The following is a 24,070-nucleotide window of genomic DNA, read 5'->3' on the forward strand; positions in this document are numbered from 1 at the left end:
GTGACTGCAGACTGATTCTACTGCTTCCAGCTTATGTTTTGCGTATGATCCATGAAGACTAGATACGAAGTATTATGGCTTGTATGCAGGTATTTAGACAGACATTTTTCCCTCGCTTCCTTTGTGGGTAGAACAGGAAAGTGATGACAAATACTGGTACAGAGAACCTTACTCAATTTTTACTTGCTACTTTACCCTGAGCTAGCCTCTTCATCTCTGAGTAACCACTGCAACCTATATTTTCTGGATCTGCTTACCGTATTCATCTATAGGTCTCACTTTACAATTTTTATACTTGTAAGCTTTTTTCTGTTTTCTACACTCTGGATGCAAATTTCAGTACACAGAAGAATAACAGCAAGGGTAATAGTGTTGATCTTACAATGTTTTCAGTTCGAATTTAATAAATTATCTTGAGACTGAGAAGCTTATTCCATGGATCAGCATGGTTTTAGCAAGCATTGCTCATGCGAAACTCAGTTTTCCCTTTTCTCCCACGATATACAGCAAATTATGGGTGAAGGGAACAGGCAGTGCCATATTTCTAGATTTCCAGAAGGCATTTGATGCAGTGCCACATCGCAGGCTGTTAATGAAGGTACGAGCATATAGATTAAGTTCACAAATGCATGAGTGGCTCTACGACTTCTTAAGTCATAGAACCCAGTATTTGTCCTTGATGAAGAGTGTTCATCATAGACTAGGGTATCATCAGGAATGCCCCAGGGAAGTGTGTTGCCCCCACCCCTCCCCCCTCCACACACGCACGAACATGGCCACTGTCTCCAGATGCTGGGGTCTGACTGTGACTGTATCTGACATAAGTGACAATTTGATGGGATGGGTGGGGTTGGGGATAAGGGGACAACTTGGGATGGGGAGGGGGAAGGATAGCAGCATAGGAGTGGGGGAAGACACTGTGCTGCCTTTAAGATATGTATGTGATGGGGGACAGGACAGAGCTGTTACGGGCAGTGTGGGGAGGTTGTGTGGGGTTGGGGGAGATGGTAGGCCTTTCTATACGTAATTTCTAAGTGAATTGTCTCAGAAGCATGTTTTTGATGCTATACCAAGTCGAGAGCTCTAATGAGTTGTCTCTGTATTTTGCCTGAACTGACAGAGTAAATAATCATTCCACAATCAATTAAGACGTTTCAGTCACCAATGACTGTGAGGTTATTTCACTCTTCCATTGATGCATATTTGTGAGTGCTTTAGAGTCTCCCACCCATGAATAAGCTAGACACCTTGCTGCAACCTGATGTTGGCAAAACTGATAGTCATATTAAAAATTCATATAATTTCATTGAAGAAAGGGACGAAGATGATATCCTGGTTAGCTTTTATGTGCCATTGTTTACCATGATTCCAGTGAATGAAGCTATCCCATGTATAGCTGATATTTTTCCTGCAGATATTGTGGAGTTTTTAGACACTGCGTCACCACAGCCTATTTTCAATACAGCAATGATTTTTATGAGCAGATTGTTGTGGTGCCTAGGGCAGTCCTCTTAGCACAGCTGTTGCCAATTTGTTTATGGAAAACTCTGAACAAGAGGCATTGCAGACTGCCAGAAAAATACCAGCCAGGTGCACCACTATGTTGTTGATACTTCCGTATCATGGTCTCGAGGTGCAGAGAAATTGGATGCCTTCGTGGTACACCTTGACAGTATCAACCCAAAAATACAATTTACTGAGGAGTCGGAGAATATCACCCAACTGGATTTCTTGGATGTGTCTGTTATCAAGTGAGGGGACGGGACATTGGGCCACAGTGCATATAGAAAAGCCATGCATACTCTCCGTTATGTGCATAAAGATTCTAACCACCACACCAGACAGGAAAGAGTGATGATTAAAACACTGGTAGATGGAGCGCACAAATTTTAGAACCGACTTAACTTAAAAGATGAGCTCAAACATCTACGGTTAGCATTCAAGAAGAGGGGTCATTCTAGCAAGGAGACAGATAGAGTACTTTGCCCTAGGGAGAGAAACAGGACCAATGAGGAACAATGGCCACCCAAAGGGAAAGTTTTCCTTCTGTTCTTCTGTTCATTAGTACGATTACGGATCGCATTGGGAAGACATTGAGCAAGTACAGTGTGGAAACTATCTTCTGACCAAAAGAATGTCTAAGATTGGCAAAAGATACACAACATCCTTTGGCCACACCAGGTGTATATGAAATTCTTTATAGTTATGGACTGGTTTATATTGGTACCACAAAGAGAAGTGTTAACACCCATCCTGTTGAACACAAGAAGAATTGCCACCTAGAACATATGGATAAATCTGCTGTAGCAGAACATCTTTCCCAAAAGTATGTTCACGAAATAAAATTCACTGACAAGAGTGTCATATCGAAAACATTGCATTATCATATGTGTATGTATAGAGAGGCTATTGAGATCTATAAATACCATAATAATTTTAAAAGAAAAGAGGAAGATGTTAAATTAGACAAAATTTTGATATCAACATTACAACGTCAGAATGGTGATAGATTATTTCCAATCGAGAATGTTGGTAATACTGATGATAATCTCATGGCCGATGTCACATGATAGACAGTGGTGCCTTCTGCACTGCCTGTTTAATGAGTGCTCCCTGGAGTTTTGGTTGCAATAAGCCATTTTATCTCTGAATATGTCTCCCACAGTCAGAGAGGAAACATTAGGAGAAAGTTTTATACATAGACAATGGTTTAATAACCCGGAAGTTTAAAGTGATGTTAGTATCAGTCGTGAAAGCTTATATTGTATGAACAGTTCAGTAAGTTTCTCACCTGTAAAACCCACTGCCCTAATTTATTCATGGGAAGTTGATATATATACTTTCATTAAAACTTTAAGAGCATAGTATTCCAAGAATGAATGATTAGTACAGTTCACAATAAGCATAATTTCTAATACCTGTCCACAATGTGAGAAGCTGTCATTTGATATAAACATAGGTTTGCCACCTGTCTATAAATTTAAAATTGACTTATAAATTTGGATAAATACTTTTCAAGACACTGCACAATGTACACTAGCAGATATTTCTTGCTATTCTTTTTGTTTGTCTTATTTCGATAAATAGGCTGCAGAAACAGTAATTATCCATGTGCTCCACATCTCTTCTAATTTCTCTTGTTTTTTTCCTTACCTGTAGTAAAATATGCCATGGAAACATCTGTACTAAACACAGATGCTTTAAATTTATGAGATTATACTTATTGATAAATTTACCCATAACATTTATTGTGCAAAATTACCTTTATGTTACTAATTCCCATTGAAGTTCTGTGAACATCTTCATAACTCTCATATTGACTAAACTTGTTGGATAGAATGCTGGCAGCATTCCACTTTGGAATTCCCTCATTCAAATATTTCATGTTGACTTTGATAAGAAATCCAAAGCATCTGTTAGTACTCAAGAGATTACTCAAGATTCTCGTTTGTGCAACTTTTGTAGACTTTAGTCAGCAGCTTCCAGTGGGTCTAACTATAATCGACTTTTTGCGTATTCAAAATCAGAGTCCAGGGACATATAATGTATCTTATAGCCAAATATTACTGAGTGTTTATTGTTGTCTGTTTACCTACATAATTTGAATTTTTTAAGTGTTTAAGTCAATCTTCCATTCATTGCATCACATTGAAATTAAATTTAGGTTTTTTACATTTCCCATTGTAGTGTAACTGTTGGCTGTACGTGTATGCCCCCGCTAGCTGTGACTGTGTCGAATATGGCTGAAAAGTGGGTGTCAAAAATAGTCTGTTCTAAGTAATGTAACCTCCACCAGTTTTGCAGTTCAAACACTTTATTTGCATTTGGATGTTGAATGAACTACTATATGGGGTCAGTTCGAGCCTTGTTTATTTAAATTACACACAGATAAACAGTTAGCCAGTTGCTGTACTCGTCCGATGTCCTATAATGCAATTGTTCAAGTGCAGTAACTTAGCACCGAAGTGACCCTGAAGTTCACATGTGGCAAACAAATAATTAACACAGTCACTGATTGAAGTTCTCAAATTGCTGTTCTTGAAGAAATATCAATACAAAAATGATGTAAACAGCAAGTAACTGTTGGAAGTAGCACTGTTCATATTCTGATCTAGTTTTCACAATAAGCATTACTGAAGTATGGCACAGTCCTTCATCAATCCCTAATTATTCATTTACAACAGTCACTAGATTATTAAATAAACTTCAGGACATGAAATCTAGATAAATAATGGTACTTCTAAGACTTGTGATTTCTGTTGACTCCTCTGTTTTGCAGTGCATTGTCCCATACTTGTGGACACAGATTACTTGTTTCACAATCTTCTGCAGATTGACTAAAATGGCTTCTTAAATGTTTGCTTTCAAAGATTTACAATAATTTTACATAGCTTTAACTATTGTTGTTTGCTGTATTTTCATAAATTAAAATACAAGATTTATATTCTGAGTAACTGAATATCAAAAGATTTGTTTGAATGAGGACTTCTAGATACAAGAATAATTTCTGTTGAATTAGATTGGCAAGTTTGCATAAATTGGGATTCTGTTTCAGTAAGAATGTTTCTAACTAAACAGCTCAGTTACTCTGAAACTAAGTGAATGCCAAGGTTGCTAGTATGTTTTCATCATTAGCTGTTTAAATGCTATAATTATTTATATTCCTTTTTATTAACTGTGTCAGGAAGTTAGTAATTTGCTATCTGTGTACTTATAAACAGTGACAATAAAATCTGAAATTTCTGATGTTTTGTATTTACTGCAGTTTTGAGGTAAACTAATCACACTAGTAGATTCAAAATAACCCAAAGACTGTAACAAATGATAAAGTTAAGATGGATAAGCCCTGACTCAAAATTTGAGATTATTATGCACTGTGAACATGCCATATAAATGATAATATCAAATAGAACACAGAATTTGGAAACAATTATACTAATTTTTGTGGAAGCTAATGGAAGAAATCCACCCCCTTTGTTACAGCATGTGCATAGTTCAGAAAAGCTGGTGCTGGAGGGAAGGACCCAGATGGCCTAGGTCGTGAAGCAGTCATTGACCTCAAGCTTGTTGTGCTCAGTTACTTGTTGTGCCATTGAGTGGTCAACTTTGTTCTTGGACACAGTTTGGCACTGGTCATTAATTCTGGTGGATAGGACTGGAATAGGAGTCCTGGGTGAGTGGTTGGGCAGATCTTAAACTTGGGTCTTCCACAGGGGTATGTTCGCTGTGATAAGGTGTTCGGAGTGGCAGTGGCGTAAGTGCACACTAGGATGTTGTGAAGTTTGCATAGGCAATGGAATACCACTTTAGGAGGGGTGAGAAGGGACTTGGGTGGGATGCCCCACATTTTTGGGCATGGTGATAGATAACCAAAGCCCTGGAGAAGGATATGGCTCAGTTGTTGTGGTCCAGGTTGATATTGGATGATGAAGGGGGTCCTCTTTTTTTAACTGATTCTTAGGAGTGCTTGGAGGATTAGGGGTGTATGAGGAAACGGTGTGGGAAATCTGAAAATCGGTTTTCAGACTAGGTTTTTTGGGTGGGAGTTGGGGCAGTTAGTGTCACAGTCCAGAGAAGTCCTCATGAGACCTTCAACACATTGGGCAATGAAGTTTTCATCACTGCAGATACACTGTCCACAGGGGGCTAGGCTGTATGGGTGCTATTATTTTCATGTGAAACAGGTGACAGCTGTTGAAATACTGGTGCTCTTGGCAATTAGTGGGTTTAATGTGGACGAGGTGTGGATGGGAGCCATCAGAAGGGTGAAGGTCAATGTTGAGGAAGGTGTCATATTGGATTGAGGAAGACCTGGTGAAACTTGTAGGGGAGGCAGTATTGAGATTGTGGAGGAATCTGGATTGAATGTCTTAGCCCTGAGTCCAAATCATGAAGATATCATCAGTGATCCTGAACCAGACGAGAGGTTTGGGTTTGTGAGGCTAGAAAGATTTTCTCTAGATGAACCATAAAAAATTGGCCTAACAGGATGCCTTGTGGATGCCCATGGCTGTGCCACAAATTTGTCTATATACCTTCCCCTCAAAGAGAAGTAGTTATGTGTGAAGATATAGTGGGCAAGGTGTATGAGGAATGAGTTAGGAGGTTTGGACTGTGAATGATGATGAGAGACATAGTGTTCATAGTGGGCAAGGCCATGGGCATGAGAGATATTGGTGTGTAGGCAGGTGAGATCACCATTGGCGAGAAGGGTTCCAGTTGGTAAAGGGATGGGGAGGACCTAAGCGATAAAGGGATGAGACTGGCGGAGAGTCAGTGAAGGAAGTGGGTATTATTTGTTGTGAGAGGGTAGGCTTTAGGCAGTTAGTTGGAGGTTTTGGTCAACAGGAGTGGAAATTCTTTCAGCAAGAGCATAATAACTAATGGTGCATCTTGGATCATTGAGTTTGTGTATTTTGGAGAAAATATTGAAGATTGGTGTGGAAGGGGGGGAGGGGGTGCTGTTCGGGTGAGGGGGTAGATGGACTCAGAGGAGAAGTTCTGGGATGAGCCTTAGGAAATTAGTAGAGAATAAATTGTCACCACAAAGCTGTGGCACAACCTTGCAACACATACTTCACTCCTGTAACCCTCCTGGCCCCTCTTACTATACCCTCCACCTAACAGTTTCTCCTTCCTCTGCCTGTCATTCCCTCCCACTCCATGTCTCTGTGCCACTTCATTATGTGCCCCATCTCACATGCCGAGCCTGGTACCTGTGTATCACATGCCAAGCCTGGTACCTGTGTATCACATGCCGAGCACGTGATCCTGCCATCCCTCCCTCCTGGCATTCTTAGCCAGCAAAATTGCTGTCTCCTCTTGAATCACAGGCTAACCATCCCCAACCTCTATTTCTGCCCCCATCCTCTTCATCTACCATCTCCTGCTGACAGAAATGTTTTTTGTCGATGATTCAATGCTTCGTATATTCAGTCAGTGGTCTTCTGTACTCCTAAATTATTAACAGTCTGCCAAAACTTTACACACTACAGTTCTCGTAAAATTGGTAACTGATTAAATTGGTATTACCAACACATTTATGTATCTGTGAAATTTTTTCTGCTATAAGCATTCTTAAAGTATCAGGAGCATTTATTGTGTTCTGATTTAGATTCATTCTGTATTTTATAACAATCTGTTTGTTAGCCATAATGTTCATATTTGCAGCTGGTGCGGCAGCCAATTGCAATGACAACAGCACAGAACACCATTCAGGAACAGTTGCAGCGCAAGCATGAAGAGCTTCAGCAGTTGATAGTACAACAACAAGAGGAACTTCGTCGTGTCTCAGAGCAGTTGTTTATGGCACGCTATGGTCTTCTTTCGCCTATGTCACTTAATATCAGCAGCACTGCTGCCAGTCACCTTGTAAGTGAAGAATGAACTCAAATATTATTTGTGAGACAAAGTTAACTTACCAGTTAAGGAGACAGTAAAAAGAAAAAAAGTCTCTCTCTCTCTCTCTCTCTCTCTCTCTCTCTCTCTCTGCTGATTTGTATAGGCACAACAAAACAACTGTCAAACAAAGCTTTCGGCCAAACATGTCGTTATCGAAATTAGCAACACACACACACACACACACACACACACACACACACACACACACACACACACACACACACACACAGACACGCTTTTTATTGTGCCTATCTGTGACTCAGAATCTCTGCTGTATGGTGAGTAGCAACTATCCTTTTAAGAATATTGCCTTTGTTGGACATACATTCAAGTAGAAACTATATTTGAAAACAGTTCAAATCTGTATGTTTTGTTCTACTGTTGCGCTGTGAGTGAATGTTTGGAACTCCACATTCTCATCACATTTTGCCTTTCAAGAATGAGATTTTCACTTTGCAGTGGAGTGTGCGCTGATATGAAACTTCCTGGCAGATTAAAACTGTGTGCCCGACCGAGACTCGAACTCGGGACCTTTGCCTTTCGCGGGCAAGTGCTCTATCTGAGCTACCGAAGCACTACTCACGCCCGGTACTCACAGCTTTACTTCTGCCAGGTCCCGAGTTCGAGTCTCGGTCAGGCACACAGTTTTAATCTGCCAGGAAGTTTCATATCAGCGCACACTCCGCTGCAGAGTGAAAATCTCATTCTGGAAACATCCCTCAGGCTGTGGCTAAGCCACGTCTCCGCAATATCCTTTCTTTCAGGAGTGCTAGTTCTGCAAGGTTCGCAGGAGAGCTTCTGTAAAGTTTGGAAGGTAGGAGACGGATACTGGCAGAAGTAAAGCTGTGAGTACCGGGTGTGAGTCGTTTTTCGGTAGCTCAGATGGTAGAGCACTTGCCCGCGAAAGGCAAAGGTCCCGAGTTCGAGTCTCGGTCGGGCACACAGTTTTAATCTGCCAGGAAGTTTCACATTTTGCCTTATTTGGTAGGATAAACATTGCTTCAAAATGTATGATTTTAATTATTTTGTGGTTCAGAACTATTGTGTGGATCTTGTTGGAACATTTCACAGGATCATCAATCATTATTATTCAGAGCAATGTGAATTGCTAACACTTTATCTCATAATCATCCCTATGTGTAGTGCTTATCAGGGCTGCCTTTACTTTTTAGTTTGTGGCAATTTTATATTTTTATTTTATTTTATTTATATATTTTTTTATAGTTCTGGTTTCATTGTATGGTATGCCTTACCTCTGTTCAAAGTTCTCTTCCAACAATATAATCTTTTACTCAAAGTTAGTGATACCAGCTTATCTTCCCAGCACAGTGAGGTGCATTGCTATAATTGATTTTTTAGTTGTAAGTTTAAGGAAGGTGGCTGCATACTTTTTCCAAATAACAGATCATGCATCTGTTCCATGATTTGTTCTTGTTTTGTCAATCTTCCCAAATTCTTTTCGTACTTTTGCTGTGTTCTTTCTTGGTTCTTCTGACCACTTTTTCTTGTTCTCTTTTCTTTGTGTTTTTGTGTAAAAGCATTTTTGTGGTGTTCATGAACTATTGTCAATTGCTTATATTATCTTGTGTGGGTCCCAATTTTTAATATTTTCTACTGTTTCCATGATCTATTTTGTCTTGTTTTTGCTACCTCAAAATATTTGCATTGTGGCCCTGATCCTGTTCACCCTGTGGATATGTTCATGGAATTTCATCCTTCTTCTAGTAAAGGTGTCTGTTAATGTTGTTGCTTCTTTGTAGACCTATCTCAGTGGCCTCTTTATCCAATTTCCTTCGCAGGAATTTGATCTGAATATTTTCCTAAGAAATCCTCTTCTGTTTTCAGTCTCCAGATAAGGTATTTTTCTCTGTAACTAACACAATAATAAGTGAAAGTAATCTTTGTGCAGGTAGGCAAACATAAGAAACTTGACTGTTTCTGCAGATTTATGAACTTTAATGTTCTTGACTGACGGGAACAACATGCTGCAAATTGAGGTGCCCTGGCAGAAAAGGAACAATTGTATGTTTATTAAGTCTACTAAAGAGAATACAAGGAAACAGTTTCTTGGGACTTGGCTTTACACTTGGTTCAGACTGAAGGGCAATCACTGATGTTGTAATGGAATGATTTTACACTGATGAAGCCCTTCAGACTGTGGTCGGCAGTGAGTAGCAGATTGCTCTATGATAGATGAAGTCCAGTGGAGAGGTGAATGGAAGATGCTCTCGTTGGCTTGGCAGTTGTACACTGTGGTAAGATACTCCCTGTTACAGTCAGCATAACCCTGGAGTGTGAATTATTGGCACTCCTGTGGGCTTGTGATTCGTGGAAGTGAAGTAGAGCAATGGTGACACTGATGTTTGCGACAATGCTTTAGCCTCTCACATGGATGCTGATGCCACACAGTACCATTGCGGCTACTGGAGGTTCGATCAAAAACAACCCGTCATGTTTCATCCACCCCTAAAACGTTGAACATTTCTGGCTCCCTACCTAAAATTGATAGAAATTTGATTTAAATAGATTTTCACACAATTGGTTTAAGTACATCATCTAATTGATAGAAAAGTAATGTTGTATTTAATGTTAAGTTAAAATTAAAACACCTTGACCACATAAAAACATTCATTATTATTTTGGCTGGTTTCAGTCTATTTCAGACCATCTTCAGATTGTTCTTCAGTGGTGGCAGGCAGAGGTAGTGAACAGAGCAGGTGCTCCCTGTTTAAAGACAAACACCAACTGCCTTCCACCTCCACCTACTGCTATTGCATAATGGGCTGAAGATGAAGAGGGTCTGTAAATAAACCAAAACCAGTCACCATCATAATATATGTTTTATGAGCTGAAGACTGTTTTAATTTTAACTTTAAAATTTTATGCAGAGATCTCTTTTATTCCAATAATCCTAACAACTCTATTTAACAAATTATAATTCCTTGCTGAAGCTACTTGGGAAATAACTATGTACACTTTGAAACTTCCTGGCAGATTAAAACTGTGTGCCCGACCGAGACTCGAACTCGGGACCTTTGCCTTTCGCGGGCAAGTGCTCTACTGGTAGAAGTAAAGCTGTGGGTACCGGGCATGAGTCGTGCTTCGGTAGCTCAGTTGGTAGAGCACTTGCCCGCGAAAGGCAGGTAGAGCACTTGCCCGCGAAAGGCAAAGGTCCCGAGTTCGAGTCTCGGTCGGGCACACAGTTTTAATCTGCCAGGAAGTTTCATATCAGCGCACACTCCGCTGCAGAGTGAAAATCTCATTCTGGTATGTACACTTTGTTCAGAACATCACATAAGGAGTAATGTTTCTTACATTTTTGAACTTTCTGGAAAATAACTAAATGAATACATTCATAACTCCATAGAAAGAGTAAAGTTTCTTATGTTTACCTATCCAAAAAAGAATATTTCTTTCACTTATTATTACGTCAAACAGTATTATGAAAAGGAAAGTTAATACCATATAGTGGAGATACTGAGTCCCAGATTGGCACAACAAAAAGACTGTCAAATATAAAGCATTCGACCAGTAAGGCTTTAGTCAAAAATGGGCGACACACACACACACACACACACACACACACACACACACACACACACACACACACACCACAACCACAACTGCAGTCTCAGGCAACTGAAACCATACTGCGAGCAGCCGCACTAGTGCATGATGGGAGAGGCGACTGGATGGGGCTGAGGAGGAGGCTGGAGTGGGGAGGGGGAGGAGTAGTAGGGTAGGGGTGGTGGACAGTGAAGTGCTGTAGGTTAGATGGAAGGGAGGGGAGACCTTGGGGGAGGGGTGGGGAAGCAGAAAAGGAGAGAACTAAAAAGACTGGGTGCGATGGTGGATGTGGGCTGGGTAGTGCTGGAATGGGAATAGGGAAGGGGGTGGATGGGTGATGACAGTGACTAACAAAGATTGAGGCCAGGAGGGGAGCGTAGGATGTATTGCAGGTAAGGTTCCCACCTGCGCAATTCAGAAAAGCTGGTGTTGTTGGGAAGAATCCATATGGCACAGGCTGTGAAGCTGTCATTAAAATGATGTCATGTTTGGCAGCGTGCTCAGCAACAGGGTGGTCCACTAGTTTCTTGGCCACAGTTTTTCGGTGGTCATTCATGCGGACAGACCGCCTGTTGGTTGTCATGCCCACATAGAATGCAACACAGTGGTTTTAGCTTAGCTTGTAGGTTACGTGACTGTTTTCACAGGTAGCCCTGCCTTTGATGGGATAGATGATGTTTGTGACTGGACTGGAGTAGTTGGTGGTGGGAGAATGTATGGGACAGGTCTTGCATCTAGGTCTATTACAGGGGTATGAGCCATGAGATAAGAGGTTCAGAGCAGGGGTTGTGTAGGGATGGACAAGTATATTGTGTAGGTTCATTGTATGGCAGAATACCACTGTGGGAGGGGTGGGAAGGATAGTGGGCGGGACATTTCTCATTTCAGTGCACGGCGAGAGGTAGTCAAAACCATGGCAGAGAATGTAATTCATTTGCTCCAGTCCAAGATGGTACTGAGTTATAAGCGGAAGGCTCTTCTGTGGCCGGATGGTGAGACTTGGGAGGTGGTGGGAGATAGGAAAGATAAGACACAGGAGATTTGTTTTTGTACAAGGTTGGAAGGAGAATTACGGTCTGTGAAGGCTTCAGTGAGACCCTCGGTATATTTGGAATGGGACCACATGTCACTTCCCCTTCCCACCCCAGCCTCTTCCTTACCCCCACCCATTCATCACTCCCATCATGCACTGGTGCTGCTGCTAACAGTGTGGTTTCAGTTGCCTGAAACTGCAGTTGTGTGTGTGTGTGTGTGTGTGTGTGTGTGTGTGTGTGTGTGTGTGTGTTTTTGATGAAGGCCTTACTTGCCAAAAACTTTATTTGTGACATTCTTTTTGTTGTGCCTGTCTGTGACTCAGCATCTCCACTATATTGTGAGTAGCAACTTTCCTTTTCATAATATTGTTACTTAGTATTACGTAAGTAATATTTTTTCTGAAAGACCTGTAATGCAGTGCCCACAGAAAGTTTTTACATTTATATTTACATATACATCTTCTCATGCTCAATATAAATGCAGGAGTAAAGAGAATGCAAAATAACTATCATTTGTATTTTATTGCTACACGAGATATGCAATGCTAAGTTGAAGAGATTCAGCAGCAAACTACTTGTCTTGGGATTAGCCTTTCCTTGTATGTGCTGAAGATAAAAAAAGTAAATATCATACCATGGAAAATCCAAGAAGGAATGTAACAATATTACGAGAAGGAACATTGCTACTCACTGTATAGTGGAGATGCTGAGTCACAGATAGGCACAACAAAAAGATTTCCAGACTTAAAGCTTTCAGCCAATGGCCTTTGTCAACAATAAACACACACACACACGCGCGCGCGCGCAACTCACACATACGACTGCAGTCACAGGCAACTGAAACCACACTGAGCAGCAGCTCGAGTGCATGATGGGAGTGGTGACTGGGTGGTGGAAAGGAGGCGGCTGAGGTGGAGAGGGGGAGGGATATTATGGTGGAGATGGCGTTCAGTGAAGTGCTGCAAGTTAGGTGGCGGGCAGTGGAGAGGGGGAGGGGGGGGGGGTAGTGGGAAAGGAGAGAGATAGAGAAAAATAAATAAAAAATAGTAAAATAAAAAAGAAATAATATTATCTGCTCTATGTTTTTGCATAGGCTGACATGTTATGTTGTTAAATTTGTCTCATTTGTCGATGAAAAGATTGTTACATATGGCTAATTGAAATTAAGTAAATCTTTTCTTAGAAATCACTGATGTAGCAGTGATCAGTGATTTTCCATTGTATAATTGAAATTGAGATTAAGCACTGTCAATATTCATCATATCAATAGAAAGTTTTGCTGTTCTACTAACTGAAATTAAAAATTTGTTCTTACATGAGGCTAATATTCCATTTCTATAGGTTACACTGCCATACAATGCAGCTGTTAGTAGCACAACTTCTGTGGGACGAGAGGGTGAATCATCCACTCCTGTCTCATCAGAGCTTTACCATGCACCAATCACTGTGGCTACTGTCACAGCCCGCACCCATACACCAACGGCTTCCATCATGATAGATCCTCAGCAGGTGAGTAAGTTTATTACTACTACTACTACTACTACTTCTTCTTCTTCTCCTCCTCCTCCTCCTCCTCCTCCTCCTCCTTCTTAGTGATGAAATATTTTGTGTCTAATTATTGGTGTTGTTGAATGTTATCAGTAGAAATGTAGTAGCATCCAATGAAAATTTGGCAGTGATTGTATTTCGCTTCTGTCCCCAAAAACAAAAAGATCTGCCTTGTAATGTTAAAGATGATCTACACCTCTGAAAATAGTTTGTTATACATTCTGTTCCAGTGCTGCAGTTTATGCTGGTTTTGTGTGGTGGAGGTTAGTAGAATAGTTATAGAAAAGTTCTAGAAACATCAGTGATACATAGGAACAGGAAAAAAATCAGTGTTATTTTATGACCAAAATAGGTGTTATTTTTTTGCCCTTATCGGTGTTATTTTCTTGCAAGCTTTTACTATTATCCGTTATCTATTTTTGTCGTATTTAACCGTTTTTCAATGCTATGTTGAAAATGGAATTACACCTAAGGTAGAGTGGGCCAAACATGAGACAAGTGTAGAGAAAAATTATTTTAACAAAAATTTTTGACACAAATAATTATTTAGAAAATACCAAAGGTAAAAATGAAAATAACAGTATGTTGCAGATATTTTATTGATGACCTGTTTCGTGCTTCTTCATATCATTCTTGAGCTGTGATGACCACAGAAACCGCTCTCTGAGGCTCAAGAATCTGAAAATTCGCTAGAAGCATGAAATGTGTTATCAATAAAGTATCTGCAACAGGGATTATTATTTCAATTTGTAACATTTATAGACTGTTGCTGCGCTTGGTCTGAATGGTGTTGAGTGATACATGTATTTTAAATACTGCAAAAAAATTATTTATCAATGATGATGTATCCAGCAGATTAAAAAATATACAGAACTCTCCTTTTTTTCAGGTCAGCAGCATGTTTTTGACCCTCAACACTTTTTCTCACTGACTTAAATATTTGTATTAAATATTTGAAATTCCTTATGGAATAGCAATTATGTAACTTAAAAGAAAATCTTTTAATGTAAAGAAAAATCTTTGCCTCTGCAGTGCTATTATTAATAAATAAAATGTCTTGGCTGCATCCCCATGAGATTTTTCTGTATGAATATCACTAAGAAAACTTGAAGGTTATTTTTACGTACCCCTAAGTAACAAAATATTTATAAACATTTACAAAAGGTATTTATCTTGGTTTAAAAATAAGACAAAATTTAATTTTCTTAATTTTTTTGATGTTCACGCACATGTTGCTTGGAAACAAAGTTTATAATATGTTTCAGTACAAGTTTTGAGTTTTAAATTCTATTTATTATCAGTAACACAGTCTTTCAATATAAAAACTTCCTTTAATGTAGTCTCTTCTTCTTCTTTTTTGACACATGTATACAACTGGTAGTAAGGCTCATTCATGTACAGCATTCTCAGCTGTTTTTACTGCAATCTGGACAAATAGGGTAAAAAGAGACAAAACAGAAATCCATCCTCTAACAAAAGAAGCATAGTTCAACATTACACCAGAGAAGTAAAAACTAGTAAACATATGAAAAAGTGAGAATATGCATAGTCCTATAGTACCCCCCCCCCCCCCCCCCTTTTTGTTTTTTGTTTTTTTTTTTTTTTGAAGTATAAAGAAACTGGCTAAAAAAAGATCGGTCTACAGTAGCTTTAAAGCACACTCTGTAGACAGTTAGTTTTTTCAAATGACAGCATTGTCATTATTTCAATGTTGTCTTCAGAGAGATTGTGCCACCTATCTGTCAGTACTTCATTATAGTTTGAAAACAGCCTCTCGCTGTCAGCTTTCAACGCTGCAGCTGCAAATTGCTGTCTGTCGACAGCAGTTGCCTGGAAACATTTCACTGTGTCAACATGTCCCGACTGCATTGACATTTGGGTTTGAATAAAATTCGAGAGAGACTAATACCCTTACAGAGTATATGTAGTACTAAGAACAGTCATCCCAGGTACAGGTTCCAAGATTCTGGCCATTTCGGAATTAATAGGATTGAGAATTATTGTCTTTTGGTCTAAACAAGAACCCAAGGCTTTGAAAACTGATTTACTTGGATATGTAGCCATTAGAGCTGACAATCTCATTTGGAGTTGCAGCCCAGTTCACATCAATCCCTCCTAAATTCCTGCCTGAAGCACTTCCCTCTTTATCGTTTTTAAAATCTAACTGGTTTCATTGCTAAATATTCCTTTTCCCACAATACTGAAGCATACTTCAAGATGCTTCAGCTTTGAATAAAGTTCATGTGAAGCGGAATGCTTTGAAGTCTCTAACATCATTATCTGACAGCGAAATATACTCAGAGCCTGCATTCAGCATCTCTCGCATATCATCACTGCAGAAGAATTCAATCATTACCTCAAAATATTATGCTGCGCAAATGGCTGTGGAGAGCCAAGAGTTCCATCATGTTAAAACTGGAAGAGGAAAAATCTTTGTATTTCTATTTTTCTCTTTAAGAAACTGCAGATATAAATGTTTCCTCTTCCTGGTGTTTAAAAAAGCACCCTTTAAATAGCTGTTAGTAGCATATAACTTACTAAGTTCCTTGGAATAAATGTTAGCAATTTGATTAATTGTATGTGCTCAGCATTGAATGTTCAAATGTGTGTGAATTTCTAAGTGACCAAACTGCTGAGGTCATTGCCCCCCTAGTCTTACAGACTACTTAAACTAACTTACGCTAACAAGGGAACCTCCCCATCGTACCCCCCTCAGATTTAGTTATAAAATGGCACAGTGAATAGGCCTTCAAAAACTGAACACAGATCAATCGAGAAAACAGGAAGAAGTTGTGTGGAACTATGAAAAAATAAGAAAAATAAACAAACTGAGTAGTCCATGCTAAGATAGTCAACATCAAGGACAATCTGAGCTTAGGAGCTCCGTGGTTAGCGTGAGCAGCTGCGAACCGAGAGGTCCTTGGTTCAAGTCTCCCCTCGAGTGAAATTTTTTTCTTTATTTTCGCAAAGTTATGATCTGTCCATTCGTTCATTGACGTCTCTGTTCACTGTAATAAGTTTAGTGTGTGTGTTTTGCCACTCCACAGCTAAACCGTGCGATTAGTAGATGAAAGGACGTGCATCTCCAATGGGAACCAAAAACATTTGATCGCAAGGTCAGGTCAACCAATTCCTCCACTGGAAAACACGTCTGATATATTCTATACGACACTGGTGACGGCGTGTGCTTCACATGACAGGAATATGTTGTCGACCCACCTAACTTGTACACTTGGCAAATGGGTAAAAAGATTCTTCTACGTTGCCCGATTTAGGTTTTCTTGTGGATGTGATAATTACACCCAAAAAAGTGATGAAAACATAAGAGTTTGTCACATAAACTGCAACAAATGAATCCAACAGTTTCACAGTCGCATACTTTTCCCTGTGCTCTGTCAAATCATATGTTTTTAACGTTTTCAAATTTTTACGTGTGTAGACCGTCAAATCCTGCAAATCTCCAAGCAAATCTGAACATGTCCTGGAATTTCGGAGAGTGAAGTTGATTATGTGTGAGTGCCTAAACTTTAATAATTGTCTGAAAATAAAAAAAAATAAACTTTTCACTCGAAGGAAGACTTGAACCAAGGATCTCTCGTTCCGCAACTGCTCACGCTAACCACAGGACCACGGCGCTCCTGAGCTCAGATTATCCTTTATGTTGACTATCTTAGCATGGGCTACTCAGTGTGTATATTTTCCTTATTTTTTCATAGTTCCACGCAACTTCTTCCTGTTTTCTCGATTGATCTGTGTTCAGTTCTTCAAGGCCTATCCACTGTGCCAACTTATAACTAAATCTGAGGGGGGTGCGATGGGGAGGTTCCCTTGTAATAACAACACACACACCCATGCCCAACAGAGGACACAAACCTCCGGTAGGAGGGGCCGTGCAGTCCGTGACATGGTGCCTTAAACCGCCCGGCCACTCCGCGCAGCACCAGCATTGAACGTGGATTAAATTATCACCTATTATTGTTTTCAAGCAGTTAATGCATTTGTTCATATAACTAGCACTGCCACTCACTACTGCTTTAACATTATCATACTGTATATTATTTGTTTGAGAAGGCTCCAAAATACCATGAGTACATTGTGTCGAGTTTCCTGCATTGAGGACTTTCACACTTGCCAGTTTCTGCTCATTCCAAGCTTCAATAGTTTTCAACAAAATGGCAAAAACACTACGGCTTCTTCTGTCAGCGGTCTCGTCGGCTAATATCTTTCCGTGTTAGTTGTTCCATTACCTCAGTTTTCATTTGCTGGTGTATTGAAGGCACAATAGACTCTCTCACTGTTTTAACACATATGTTGTTACGAACACCTAAAAATAACAGTCTGTTAGTTACCTGAACCTTAAAATAATATGATACTGTACAAGAGCAAGATAAGGGGAGAACTGGGGTAATTGGAACACCAGGTTATTAGAACAGTGGCCTATAAACAGTAAACCAAGCAAGTCAAAGGAACCAAGAAGTTGTTGTGGATTTGTAACAATCAGCTCTTATGCCTAAATTAGTACCATTATTTAAGATTCACTAATTAGCTTTTGGTGAAAATTTCAGGGTATGTAGTGCTTGAGGTTACGTATGTTACCTAACAGCTGTACAATACGTTCATTCAGTCTAAGTGTGAAGGAGTGGGACACACTGTTCCAATACTTCCAGATATGTTAATTAGAACTTACAGTTGCAGACTTAACATTTTTTTTTTTTTAAACGATTAATGATTTGCCCATATCGTAAGATACAAAGATGAGAAAACTGAGAAAGTCTCAGCATCAACATAAATTTTATCTCAAATATCCAAGTTGTTTTGTTTTGAAGTTTTGCAAGTATTTAAAAAAACATATATTTATTTCTGTTCCAATTGCCTGGTCCTCTCTATATTTTTATCAAAGATGAGAGGTACGGACTGATAGAGAGTACACGTAAATTGAAGATTTACCAAAAAAAGTTTTGAGGCAGGCTGTAGCCTCAATATAACCACTGCTCACCTTCAATGAACTCATTCATCCACTGCCTAAAGTCTTCGTTCTCCAATTTGTAGAGTGGAATGCTGACCTTCAAAGAGGTTTCCACAGTCCTTTGGGCCAGATATTCACAACAGATCATCTTCTTTTTTGCAGTTTCAAAGCTGCTGCTAATTGTAGACTGCTGCTTTATTGGCAAACTGGTCTGCATCATATTGTTGCCATTTTTTTTTCTGTCTGCTCATGTTTCACTATAGAATCTTTATACTCCCATGAAACTCTGATACTGCAGAATTTACAGAACACTGTTAACTTATTGGGAGCATGTAAACCATCGATTTCAAATTCTCGCACCCTTCCGTCAGCAGTTGCTGTAGGCAACAAATTGCACAGGACATATTTGTTTGGCACCGAGTCTAGAATAAGAATACAATGAATAAAAAACAGCAGATATGAAAATGAGTATCCGAACGTGGGAACTGCAATAGCTTTGAAACGATTGAAAAATGCACCACAAACAAAACACGAGTCTTGTGAAGTGCACCCCCACTCTAACACAGACAGCTATGCGCATGTGCAAATTTGGAAGCTTGGCAGTGTCAGAAAAATTTTGCCAGGTAGATTCTGGCTGCTTTTTGTCACTGCTTATACACTAAACAACCACACTCCAATTAGCCAAAAGTCCAAGTAGGTCCTGCTTATACACGATTTCAACTCTGCATGTGCGGGGCAAGCTGTCTGGTAACTGCTTAAATGAACCTTATTTCAACGAAATTTGAAAACAATCATAGCAATGTTAATTAAAATTTTGGTAAGTTAATACATGCAGAAAGATATGCACTCAGCTTTGGTTGGCAGCGAGCATTCACAAAACAGTTGTCCTGCCAATGATTGGTCTCTGTTAACATGACTAATGGCTTAAATGCAAGCATGTACAATTTTCTACATCTACATTTATACTCTGCAAGCCACCCAATGGTGTGTGGCGGAGGACACTTTACGTGCCACTGTCATTACCTCTCTTTTCTGTTCCAGTCGTGTATGGTTCGCGGGAAGAACAACTGTCGGAAAGCCTCCGTGCGTGCTCGAATCTCTCTAATTTTACATTCGTGATCTCCTTGGGAGGTGTAAGTAGGGGGAAGCAATATATTCGATACCTCATCCAGAAACGCACTCTCTTGAAACCTGGCGAGCAAGCTACACCACGATGCAGAGTGCCTCTCTTGCAGAGTCTGCCACTTGAGTTTGCTGAACATCTCCATAACGCTATCACGGTTACCAAATAACCCTGTGACGAAACACGCCGCTCTTCTTTGGATCTTCTCTATCTCCTCTGTCAACCCGATCTGGTACGGATCCCACACTGATGAGCAGTACTCAAGTATAGGTTGAACGAGTGTTTTGTAAGCCACCTCCTTTGTTGATGGACTACATTTTCTAAGGACTCTCCCAATGAATCTCAACCTGGTACCCGCCTTATCAACAATTAATTTTATATGATCATTCCACTTCAAATCATTCCATACGCATACTGCCAGATATTTTACAGAAGTAATTGCTACCAGTGCTCGTTCTGCTATCATATAATCGTGCAATAAAGGATCCTTCTTTCTGTGTATTCCCAATACATTACATTTGTCTATGTTAAGGGTCAGTTGCCACTCCCTGCACCAAGTGCCTATACGCTGCAGATCTTCCTGCATTTCGCTACAATTTTCTAATGCTGCAACTTCTATGTATACTACAGCATCATCCGCAAAAAGCCACATGGAACTCCCGACACTATCTACTATGTCATTTATATATATTGTGAAAAGCAATGGTCTCATAACACTCCCCTGTGGCACTCCAGAGGTTACTTTAACGTCTGTAGACGTCTCTCCATTGATAACAACATGCTGTGTTATGTTTGCTAAAAACTCTTCAATCCAGCCACACAGTTGGTCTGATATTCCATAGGCCCTTACTTTATTTATCAGGAGACAGTGCGGAACTGTATCGAACGCCTTCTGGAAATCAAGAAAAATAGCATCTACCTAGGAGCCTGTATGTAATATTTTCTGGGTCTCATGAACAAATAAAGCGAGTTGGGTCTCACACGATTGCTGTTTCCGGAATCCATGTTGATTCCTACAGAGTAGATTCTGGGTTTCCAGAAACAACATGATACACGAGCAAAAAACATGTTCTAAAATTCTACAACAGATTGATGTCAGAGATATAGGTCTATAGTTTTGCGCATCTGCTCGACGACCTTTCTTGAAGACTGGGACTACCTGTGCTCTTTTCTAATCATTTGGAACCTTCCGTTCCTCTAGAGACTTGCAGTACACAGCTGTTAGAAGGGGCAAGTTCTTTTACGTACTCTGTTTAGAATCGAATTGGTATCCCATCAGGTCCAGTGGACTTTCCTCTGTTGAGTGATTCTAGTTGCTTTTCTATTCCTTGGACACTTATTTCGATGTCAGCCATTTTTTCGTTTGTGCGAGGATTTAGAGAAGGAACTGCAGTGTCTTCCTCTGTGAAACAGCTTTGGAAAAAGGTGTTAAGTATTTCAGCTTAACGCGTGTCATCCTCTGTTTCAATGCCATCATCATCCCGGAGTGTCTGGATTTGCTGTTTCGAGCCACTTACTGATTTAATGTAAGACCAGAACTTCCCAGGATTTTCTGTCAAGTCGGTACATAGAATTTTACTTTCGAATTCACTGAACGCTTCACGCATAGCCCTCCTTATGCTACCTATGACATCGTTTAGCTTCTGTTTGTCTGAGAGGTATTGGCTGCGTTTAAACTTGTAGTGAAGCTCTCTTTGCTTTTGCAGTAGTTTCCTAACGTTGTTGTTGAACCACAGTGGGTTTTTCCCATCCCTCGCAGTTTTACTCAGCACTTACCTGTCTAAAATGCATTTTACGATTGACTTGAACTTTTTCCATAAACACACAACATTGTCAGTGTCGGAACAGAAATTTTCGTTTTGATCTGTTAGTTAGTCTGAAATCTGCCTTCTATTACTCTTGCTAAACAGATAAACCTTCCTCTCTTTTTTATATTCCTATTAACTTCCATATTCAGGGATGCTGCAACGGCCTTATGATCACTGATTCCCTGTTCTGCGCTTACAGAGGCGAAAAGTTCTGGTCTGTTTGTTATCAATAGTTCCAAGATGTTATCTCCACGAGTCGGTTCTCTGTTTAATTGCTCGCGGTAATTTTTGGTCAGTGCAGTCAGTATAATGTCACTCGATGCTCTGTCCCTACCACCCGTCCTAAACATCTGAGTGTCCCAACTGTATCTGGTAAATTGAAATCTCCACCTAAGGCTATAACATGCTGAGAAAATGTATGTGAAATGTATTCCAAATTCTCTCTCAGTTGTTCTGCCACTAATGCTACCGAGTCGGGAGGTCGGTAAAGGGAGCCAATTATTAACCTAGCTCTGTTGTTGAGTGTAATCTCCACCCATAATAATTCACAGGAGCTCTCCACTTCTACTTCACTACAGGATAAACTACTACTAACAGCGACAAACACGCCACCACCGGTTGCATGCAATCTATCCTTTCTAAACACAGTCTGTGCCTTTGTGAAAATTTCTGCAGAATTTATCTCGCTTCAGCCGGCTTTCCGTACCTATAACGATTTCAGCTTCAGTGCTTTCTATCAGCGCTTGAAGTTCCGGTACTTTACCAATGCAGCTTCGACAATTTACAATTACAATACCGATTGCTGCTTGGTCCCCACATGTCCTGACTCCGTCCCGCACCCTTTGAGGCTGTTGATCTTTCTGTACTTGCCCGAGGCCATCTAACCTAAAAAACTGCCCAGTCCACACCACACAACCCCTGCTACCCGTGTAGCCACATGCTGCGTGTAGTGGACTCCTGACCTATCCAGCGGAACCCAAAACCCCACCACCCTATGGCGCAAGTCGAGGAATCTGCAGCCCACACGGTCGCAAAACCGTCTCAGTCTCTGATTCAGACCCTCCACTCGGCTCTGTACCAAAGGTCCGCAGTCAGTCCTGTCGACAATGCTGCAGATGGTGAGCTCTGCTTTCATCCCGCTAGCGAGACTGTACAATGTTAATGTGGTTTGCGTGATATCACAGAGTACACCTTTTTCTTTGTTTGGATTATTTGAAGATGGATTCTGATATGTGAAACTGGTCATCAATTAAACAAAAGTAACTGAATTTTGCAACTTCGCCTGTTTTCTACAGCAAACTGGTTAACTCAAGTTGCTCTCCTGTTATTAATCCAGTGTGCTGGAAATCCAAAAAGATGAATTTTATAGCTTCTTGTTTGTGTAGCAGAAATTAATGCTGCCCTGTGAGATACCTGCCACATCAACCATTCGGAGCTCATCACATATTCGGAAATAAACGCCCAAATACTTACTTCATTCTTCGACATCTAATCAGACAGAAATGTTAACATCATTTATTGCAGAACATAACTTATTTTACACTTTCAGATTTTTTCCTTTACTTCTAGTGTAAAAAGTGGTAGAGTCATAAGCTGAATGATTCATGATGTTTTTGGCAGTGTTCGCACCCACCTCCTTCCAAACATTTGCATTACATTCATAACAAAAGACCCAGACTGTGTTGACAATGCTACGATGGAAAAAAAATACATACTAGCATGCAGTGGGACACAAACCTGCATCCATTTGTATCATAAACCACTAAAATATCCACTAAATTACGGCTTACTCATTCGGCTACCGTCTCAAATCTCAGTGATCACATTTCTTCAAGCCTTATATTGTTGCTGCATTACTAACCACATTTAATGAGCAGGATGTTGTGTTAGTGGTAGATTTTCATTGCGCCATTGCTTTGAAATGGCATACTGTGACACATACAATACAAAAGAAATAAATAATTGAAATTCACACAATGGTCATCGGTATGCGCTTGCAAAAGTCGATAGTCAAAAGGCCACTAGTAACGTCACAACTGCAAAAAGTAGTCAACATTTGAACATGGAACATTTCAACATTAAATATGTTACTGACATCATTAGGTTTACAACACTTCTTACGAGGAAACAGACAAAATTTGTTGAAAAACACTGATTTTGTGTTACTTCCTTAAAAACTGTCAAATTCGCATTGCTTCCTTAAAAGCCACCAAATTCATGTTATTTGTCACATTATCTTTCAGTCAAATTTTATCGGTTCCTAGTGATTCATTTTATTGGCATCCAAACAAATAAGTTTCAGTCAAGCACTGCCTTGAGATTAAGCATAAAATGAGATACAGCAAGACTAAGACTAATATCATGATTCCAGCTTTTCTGATATGGGAGTCTATTACAGTAGGAGCTTCAGGAAATCTAATAGTTAGAGTTGAACTTATCTAAGGGACATACTTTTCTTTGAACAACAGTGCCGTTGTCAGAAAACGTGCATTTAAAGCGTTAGCTTGTGTTTGGAAATGAACTGTGATATAAATAGTTGTACATTACTAAAGATTACTCATCATCTGATTGGATTCCAGGGAGCAATCATGTTTAAGACCAGTTCTCACAGCATTTGATGAAA

At 39.9% G+C, this 24,070-nt stretch overlaps 1 protein-coding gene across 5 annotated transcripts in view; it reads left to right on the forward strand.

Moving 5' to 3' along the window:
• The window catches only part of LOC126269773 (circadian locomoter output cycles protein kaput-like), a 126,058-nt gene that overhangs the window by 95,707 nt on the left and 6,281 nt on the right, over nt 1-24,070 (forward strand). For 3 of the 5 annotated variants that reach the window (XM_049974017.1, XM_049974016.1, XM_049974020.1), the window contains exons 15-16: nt 7,171-7,371; nt 13,344-13,511. In XM_049974017.1, the coding sequence (XP_049829974.1) occupies nt 7,171-7,371; nt 13,344-13,511 (369 nt within the window). Of the gene's footprint in view, nt 1-7,170; nt 7,372-13,343; nt 13,512-14,439; nt 14,617-24,070 lie in introns of those variants that run through there. The other 2 variants (XM_049974018.1, XM_049974019.1) reach the window with 1 other exon arrangement.

The sequence above is a fragment of the Schistocerca gregaria genome, chromosome 1 (assembly GCF_023897955.1).
Source record: "Schistocerca gregaria isolate iqSchGreg1 chromosome 1, iqSchGreg1.2, whole genome shotgun sequence".
Taxonomy (NCBI): Eukaryota; Metazoa; Arthropoda; class Insecta; order Orthoptera; family Acrididae; genus Schistocerca; species Schistocerca gregaria.